This window comes from Lepisosteus oculatus, chromosome 10, assembly GCF_040954835.1.
Source record: "Lepisosteus oculatus isolate fLepOcu1 chromosome 10, fLepOcu1.hap2, whole genome shotgun sequence".
In the NCBI taxonomy this organism is placed as follows: domain Eukaryota; kingdom Metazoa; phylum Chordata; class Actinopteri; order Semionotiformes; family Lepisosteidae; genus Lepisosteus; species Lepisosteus oculatus.
In genome coordinates this window covers 42,081,673-42,090,163 of record NC_090705.1, presented here as the reverse complement: position 1 = coordinate 42,090,163, position 8,491 = coordinate 42,081,673, and the positions used below count along the sequence as shown (strand labels likewise).

Below are 8,491 nucleotides of genomic sequence, written 5' to 3'. Positions count from 1 at the left end.
ACCTGTTAAGACAGTGTTTCCGAATTCTGTGAGCCTAAGCAATCTCTAAATAATGGCAGTTTCACAGCTGGTGCGGGACTTTCACAGTTGTGCAGTGACTCACTGAAGGCTTTGATTTTAATTTAGTCCTTGGGTAACAGAACAAATTGGAATCTATTGGCCTCAAGTTCAGAGGAGGTGTGTAGAAGCTCAGCAGTTAGGACCTAGACCGTTCAACCTTGTAATCAATTCTATTTTAATGAAACCAACAGTTTCAATGTGTTCGGAGAATGGATGACACCCGAGGCCCTAAAGTAGTTCTGGACTTAACGTACAGTAGCACAAAGTACTTTCTTTATTGCAACAGCTCAGAGAAAATAAGCTCTATGAAATCTGTAAAGGGATGCATGGCAAAGACTTGCGGATAACAAAATAAAATTGATTGATTGATTGATTTATTGGTTGACTGATTGACTGATGTACGTAACTCCCTAGATATTCTATAGATGGCAAGCCCATCCTTATTTACCCCCCAATATCTTATCATAAAGTCTGGAGCTGTTCAGGGCTGTAACACGATAGTATTACCAGGCATCAATACTATTGCATAGAGCAGCAACCAATGTAAAGATGCCGAAACAGATATGCTCATGGGAGCCAGACTATAATAATACACCATCACCGAGTTTTGAATGTGTTTTAGTCTACTAAGGACCTTAGCTGATGCACCAGCAAACAGAGCAATGCAGTAATCGATTGTTGATGCAACAACGGCATGAACATGCTTGTCAGTGTTGGGTGAAGAAAGGGGTGGGGGCAGGAGGTTCATGTCGTGCGGATGGGGAAACAGACCACATTTCTAACACGCGTCTAGAAGGAGCTGAGCCCAAAGGAACATCAGGTTTTCTATCCGTCGTATAAGAGCTCATTTCCCATCCACTAATATCCAAGCCTGTGGTCCCATCTGCTTTCGTGTGAACCAGCCAAAACATGATTTTCTTTTAATTACCAAATATTCAGGTGTTATTTACACAGCACTGATCCTGAAGAAGCACCGTTTGGAACTGCCTCGGTGTCTTGGAGCTCACACTACAGGCGTGATTTAATATCTCTGAGTTACTGAGCCAAATACAATTTCAGGGAATACGTGCATGCAGGCATGTGTGCGGTATGTGTGTAAGTATTATACTGTGGGATCTATGAATACATTACAGCCAAAAAGTAATGGAACAGTAAGTCTTGGTAAAATAGATTGATACAGAACATTTTGAGTAAGCGATCCCTGTGACACCTCTGAGGGTATGATTGATAAGCGGTGAGCTACATGCTGTGCTCTTCACATGTATTTATTTATGTCTGGCGTCAATCTCATTGCACGCTGGCACTGATGTCTTGTTTTCATACAGTACGTCCTGTTGCAAAATAATAATCTCTAAATTTACTATGTATGGAAATACAGATTATTTTTTGTTCCTCATTGAATTGTCAATGGTGATTAAAGCCGTTTGACGGGCAGCTATGGTGGAGTGATGGTGAGTCATGCAGGCTGACAGATCTGTGGTCCTGGGTTCGGTTCCAGCAGGGGACTCCTGTCTGTGTGGTGTCTGCATGCTCCAGTCTGTCTGTTGTTTTGTGTTCTCTACTTTCCTCCCGTCTTGTCTGTCTCTCCTCTTAAATTACTTTTAAAATGTAACTGGTCATTGCATAGGACTGGGGGTTGAGGTTATCAGACTGGAGGGCTGTGGGATCAAATGTTATGGTAGGATGCTGATGTCACCTTGATCAAGGTACCTCACTCGGCCTGCGCTAGTCAGTGCACAGCTGTATACAGTACACTGGTGCTTTCCAGCTGTTTCTAAATGACGTGGGGAGTGAGAGCATCTGACTGAAATGAAGTCATCTCCTATTGCAATAAAAGCAACTATTTATAGTTACATATGTTCCTCATTCCTGTTGTGAATTATAAATCTATGCTGCTACTGTGAGTAGATGCTGCACAGGATGTCGAGGTTTTTCATTGGTCATTTGATTTTTAAACCGAAATGAAACTTAAATTGAAATATATGGCCATGTTTAGCACGGAGAAAAGTACTTTGTGCATTATTTTTTAAATACATCTAGAAAATATTTTGCTAAAATTAATCTACTTGAATGTTTTCTTAAAAGGAAGTTGAATTGGAGTCCAAAAATCACGCAGGAGACATATTTTGAAATTGATATGCAGCCCAAACACCATTGCTGTCTTGAGCTGAACCCCTTAATCAACCTAACAATAACCCCATTCCAGCACTAACTGTAATCAGTCTGTTAAATTTGACATTAATGCAACTCTACACATCAAACAAGTGAATGTTTTGACTGTTAATGAGATTTAACAGTTAATTTCATGCTTATTTATACGAATATTTAATTATCACCCTCAAAGTTACACTTACAATTAAACAAACCTCCATCTAGAATTGCACTTCAGCTAGGTTAGAAAGAGATGTTATTTGGTTACAGGTATATCAGAAATAGAAGAACACTGTCCACATTTTCCTCAGTATCATTTACTTTGGTAAGCAGAGCCCTTTTTATATAAAGAGTAGATTTAAGATGTTTGGTTTGTAACATTTCCTGACTACATTCAAATGAAAGATTTCTTTGATCAGTCTTTGACCTCAATTAATCCAAATTTCACAGAAGGAGTGTTATTCTCCAACACAGTCTTCATGAGTCCCCTGAGTCTCAGACATTGCACTTTTGAACTAAACAGAAACATCTTCCTAGCTCAGTCTGATTTTTCTACTTTTCCTCCGGTGTCTTGTCTCATGTCTCGCATGTCCTTTCCTCTCACGCTGCATCGTATTCCTCTTTGTCGTCCTCACCCTCCCCTCTGGATTTGCAGCAGTCGTTTCTGTGGCTGACCGGTCCACCCATTTGATCTCCTACCTGCTGCCTGCCTTTCCTGTCCTGTGAAGGTTGTAGCTTGTCTCTTTAAAGCACAGCATTTTTATTTCAGCTTTTTTTTGTGATTCTTGGTGCCACGCATTCGGGCCTGTCTTATTCCATGGCTGCACAGACAGGGTTCTAGCAAAACAAACAAAAAAATTGCTTGCATTGTAATGTATTCAAACACTAACGAGCAGTTTAAAACTATGAATAAAACATCCTGCTGCGCCGGTAAATCAGGACTTAACTGGGTTTGAAGACTTCAGTCCTTTTATTGCCAGGCCTGCATCTTGCAGGAGGGAGGCTGTCCTTTTGGTTTATCTGCTTGTACCTTTCTTTCCTCTCCTGCCTGCATTTCATACCTTCTCCTCTGCTGTTGGACACGGCAGTTCAAAAGCATTAGCTGAAACTAAGCTACAGTAAAAAAATATATAAAATAATTACTGCTTCAGCTGCAGCAAATTAAAATGAGAAAATATAATTTTAATTAAGCCTTTAGCGTTTCAGGTCATAACTTTAATTTTATCATTAATGTTGGTAAATCGGCAAAACCTAATTTCTCTGCCTATACAGTAAACCATTAAGCCCTTAATGTGAGAAATGACCTTATAAAATGAAGAGTTACCCTGAGGACTTGAATCCTGGATACTTCCTTCATCAGTCTCAGAGGAAAGAGAGAAAATGGAAATTTGATTAGCTTTGGAATTCTCTTTAGCTGTAATCATCAGTAAATTGGCTGTAGTGCATCTCTGCAAATTAAAGAAACTGTTAGGGGGTGGCTATGTCCTATGCTTATACAGTCATACGACTATATTAGTTTTGATTATTTTATTTAAAAAATCAATCATTAAAGGTAATGAAAAGGATACTGTCCCGGTACATTTTGCTAAAGTGCTGGAGAATGATTTTTAGTTTTATTGCTGACTCTGGTTAATGAGAATAAACTGTGTTAGCATATCTGGCTGGTGATGATTTAATATGATATTGCTATGGTTCTTTTTTTGGGGGACCTTTATAAATGGGATGCAGTGCAGCTGGGATAGCCATAACTATCCCAGTTTATCCAGAGATATTTTTTAATAACTATTATAATAACTGATAATGCGCAGTACACATTGACTGCTGACTGCTGTGTTATCCAGACATCCTGGCCAAATTCCCCATTGAAAATGTACCAGTCATGGCCTCCTAATAATCCCCGTCTCTGAACTGGCTTTATCACTCTGCTCTCCTCCCCACTGGGAGCTGGTGTGTGGGGAGTGTACTGGTGCACTCTGGCTGCCGTCTCATCATCCAGGGGAGTCCCCATTACCTGTAAAGTACTTCGTGTGGAGTGTCCAGAAAAGCGCTATGTGTAAGTGTAAGGAATTATTATTTCTCAGTTATTTCTTGGAATGGTTTCATTGAGTCATTTCATTGACAAATTGAGGTTTCAAAATGAAAAGCTGATTTGTAAACTTTATCAACACTCCCAATACATTTTGCTGAACCTTTGTTCTGAAAGTACAACAGAGCACCCCCACATGTTGTGTATGATAACCTACTAGTAATCACCAACGGCTGGAGCATAAGGATGTAAGTTTAGACCAGCATGTCTTCATTTGAACTCTCCTCTCTGTGACTTCTGTCATTCAGATTCAGAATTCCATGTTATATCACATGAAATGCATGGAACTTTTATTTGGCTAAGAGAAGGCACTTGGATTTGAGCTCTTTTGTGTATAATTACTGTGCCTTTCAATTCCTTTTTCTGAGAAGCACAGATCCCCTGTGTTACTGCACCATTAGGTGCCACTGTAAATGGTAAAGTGATTATCAATATATGCAGTATTATTAAACAGCATTTTCCTACAGTCAAACTGTACAGCTATATACTATAGAGCAGAACTACAGTAAGTAGCTACAGACCTTTGGAAATCTCAGTGGGATTAAAGAGTGTGATGAACTTCTTCCCAGTAGGAAATAAACTGAAGAGACATAAGTCTGGGAAGAACAGTCTGTGTCCAATATGCACTCCCAGCTTCAAACAAGGTCCCTGCCTAAATTGGATGAAATACAATCTTAATTGAGAGACAAACAATCTGGTGTCAAAAACTGAATTGCACAGGAAAAACCTTTTGAATTTTAGCAAATCAATTTTTCTTAGCTTGTCCTTCCTTCCTATAAAAATGGTCCTTCAGTTCAGGATCACCACCTATTCTGCACTGTAGTAAAACCTGAGCTCTGCTTTGATCCCCTGTGATCTATATTGAACAAGTTTAAAAACTGAAAACACACTTTTTAGAGCCCTAAGGGGGAAAAACTGCACTTTCATTTTCAGTTAATATTTTTAGGTCCAAGGAACTCGTGCTTATCTCTTTCTGCTACCAATATACTTGCTTCAGGGACTTACTGCATGGAGACATTTTACTCTACAATACTGTAATTTTGTGAGCACATTTCCCCTTTCTTTAATGATACTTTTATCTGTTCTCTCTATGATGCTCAAAATGTTCTTTCTAGTTCTAGCAACCTGACGTTGTTAGCGGCTAGTTTGATTGCAGGGGCAGGTAACAAATGCAGTATTACAATAATTATTAACCCCGATTATTTCTCAGACCCGCTCTCCTATAGAGTATCTCATACCACTCACATGCATGCATGCCGTCATTATCAGTCTAAAGCCAGCCTTTCAGAATCAGCACTGTGACTCTGCTGTTATACAGACTCTCGTCAGCAGTGGTGTTGTGAAGAGGCTGCAGCAGGGAGCTGGGTGAGCACACTTGGGCTGCACAGGAACAGGTGACGGTTTGAGTCCCTGCTGAAAGGTCAAGAGAAGGGACACAGTGCTTCGGCTGTGGAGCTTCTTCAGGTGTGTTCACCTTTCCCTGTTCCTCTCTTGCGAATAAGCATGAGTACACTACAAGGCTTTTCCTTTTAACAATAGTCCTCCATCAGATTTGGGAATCAATGTGTATTTCATAGGCAGGCCTTATAAAGATTAAAGAGGAATTTGGCACTATTATAGCATGGATACCATAGTTTATTTGTGTAGTTTATACCATGTTTATAGTGAAGTTTACTGGTGTAATGCACCATCTGGCCCAACTGAATGCGCTAGAGACACCTTAGAGGACACAATGTTTTCTTGTAAAGCAGTTAGGTCAGACTAGGATGAAGAAATTATTTATCACTTGATCCTTTATATCATACAGTATAGCACATACAATATGTATTTCTCTTCCTACGATTCAAGGCACTTATGTATTTTCTCTACCTCTTAGCCACATGCATACATTTTGAATTCATCCGAGAACCTCTTTCAAATGTGTATTGGAGAAATATTTGGAAAAATATAATGGGAACATGTTTGTCTGTTCAGTGGCAGCTCCAGCTTTAATCCATATGCCATTCCATCAAGTATTAAAAAATAACAAGATAGATCACATGGTAAATAACACAATATTCCTGTATAAAACATCTTCGCTGTGTGTATTGCTTAATAAACAGGCTGCTTTAGCTAAGTATGATATAATTTTTCATTTACACCTTAAAGATTACATGAACAAAAAAAATGTTGAAAAATACGAAAGCATTACTGTATTAGAGAGAGCTTTCTAAAAATCTAATTTTTATATTTGATCCCTTCTTCCCTTTTGCATATGATCAAAACCAACCTTGCCAACGTATGCAGCCCCTTGTACAGTTTTCACAGTTTGTTCCTTGAAAGCCAGCCATCATGACACTTTGAAGCAGCAACTGATACGTGTTATCTACACATTTTATATGATAAACATAAGTTGATATTATGTATTATGTTTAATAAATGTGCATGTTTTGTTTAGTCATTTCACAAAATGGGACATCGCAAGTAGGGGCTGAATACTTTTGGATGGCTATAGATCTCATTTTGTAAAATACACTAGGACAATGTTTTTGCCATCCTTGCTGGTTTAACAAAAACATTTTTGGATCTGACACCTGAGAACTTCTCCAGCTGATAATAATCTCATTAATCAGTGCATTCAGCAAATACCTGACACCATTATTTCAAAGAAGAGCTGTACACCACTGCAGCACCCATTTCTAAAGAATAAATCTTTGTGTAAAGAGAGAGGAAAACCTCTTCTTCTGTGAAACAGTTCTACGTCGTGTAGTCCTTGCGGTTTGTTGTACCTTTTGGACGCCACGCTCCGTTTTAGCGCTTGTTTGTTTTATCTATGGCTTTGCCTGCCTTTGTCATCAGCAGTTGCTCTTCAAAGTAGAGAAGCTGATCCACTTCAAAGCAATCACTTGGCCTTCCTTCAATCTTCCCCAAGAAATCCTTGATCTCGCCTTCCTTCACACAGTTCTCCCTGGCATTCTTCAGGTAGTCATAGACCGTCTGGAAGGCCTCTTCTCCCAGTTTCTCTCTTATTGACCTGAACAAAAACAGGAAATGCTGAAGTGTATAACACGGGGCCTGTCCATTGCTAACTCTTAAATCTTCTGAAAGCTTTTTGTGATTATATTACAGAATATATTTGGGTTTCTGGCATTCACCTCTTCGAACCTCTATCATTGAAATGATTTTCTCTCTCCTCAGCAAACAGACGATACACACGCCTTCTGCACCCTTTCAGTCCAGAAAAAAAAACGTTTCGATGGGCCCATTTTGCCAACAGAAATGCATTATCTGGTACCGTCTGGCCTCATATTTTATTTAAAGCAATCCAGCCCCACATAAACTGTACAACTGGTCATAAAACAAATAGCCTGTATATAGTATATACGCATATGCAGACATTCATTCATATTAATTGCTGGATCATACAGCAATCTGAGTGTAGAAGAAGCACATGAATAAGAAACTTAGAGCCATTTAAGCTCAAACACCACAGGTCACACAGCGTGAAGATTTAATCAGCATTTATGGAACACACTGACGGCCCTGGTTTGTGTGAGCTCAGCAGGTCCCTGGTAGCAGTCCAGCTCTGCGGTCCCCCAGCAGGAGCAGCGCTAACAAAAACCACAATGAATCGCTGGAAACCAAGACACTTGCCATCTCAAGCTTTAAAACAGTAAACAACACACACAGATAGTGCAAACAGAACAGCAGGTGCAGGAAATCTTAGCATCTGCCTCCTCGGGAGAGAACATCAGGTGATATATCGCATGTGGGACAATTGATTTTGCAATGCAAACAACCGACTAAAGCTCTATCGTTGGGAAATATAAAAAGGGTACAGTCACACTGAGACATCTGTCACCAAAGTCCTTTTAAGCTACTTGATAACCATACCGAGTTGCCTCACTCTGTCATGAACCCTGTATCTCAAAGCCCCAGATGCCAGACTTCATTCCTGATGTATTATTTATTACCACATTGCTCTTGTTGCTTTTGTGCATTCAATTTCATTCACTGGGTGACCTCTAAATAGACACATACAGTAGGCAGCAGCTGTGAGTGGATGTCGGTAGGTGACACACTCGGGCCAGAAATGCCACACCAGGGCCTTGGTTTGGCGACGAGATGTTAAACCAAAGGCCAGACTCCACTAGAGATCCCATGGCCAACAGCAAGAGTCAGAGCAGGTGCCCTGGCTTTCTCAATCTGGCCTTC

General features: G+C 39.9%; 1 protein-coding gene across 6 annotated transcripts in view; it reads right to left on the bottom strand.

The window, feature by feature from the left end:
• Nucleotides 1-2,260: 2,260 nt before the first annotated feature.
• nek11 (NIMA-related kinase 11) overlaps nt 2,261-8,491 on the bottom strand; it is an 88,076-nt gene continuing 81,845 nt past the window's right edge. For 5 of the 6 annotated variants that reach the window (XM_015356958.2, XM_015356950.2, XM_015356960.2 and 2 more), the window contains one exon: nt 5,912-7,310. In XM_015356958.2, coding sequence (XP_015212444.2) covers nt 7,088-7,310 — 223 coding nt within the window. In that variant the 3' untranslated portion in view covers nt 5,912-7,087. Of the gene's footprint in view, nt 3,325-3,535; nt 3,573-4,818; nt 4,950-5,542; nt 5,711-5,911; nt 7,311-8,491 lie in introns of those variants that run through there. The other variant, XR_011190821.1, reaches the window with a different exon arrangement.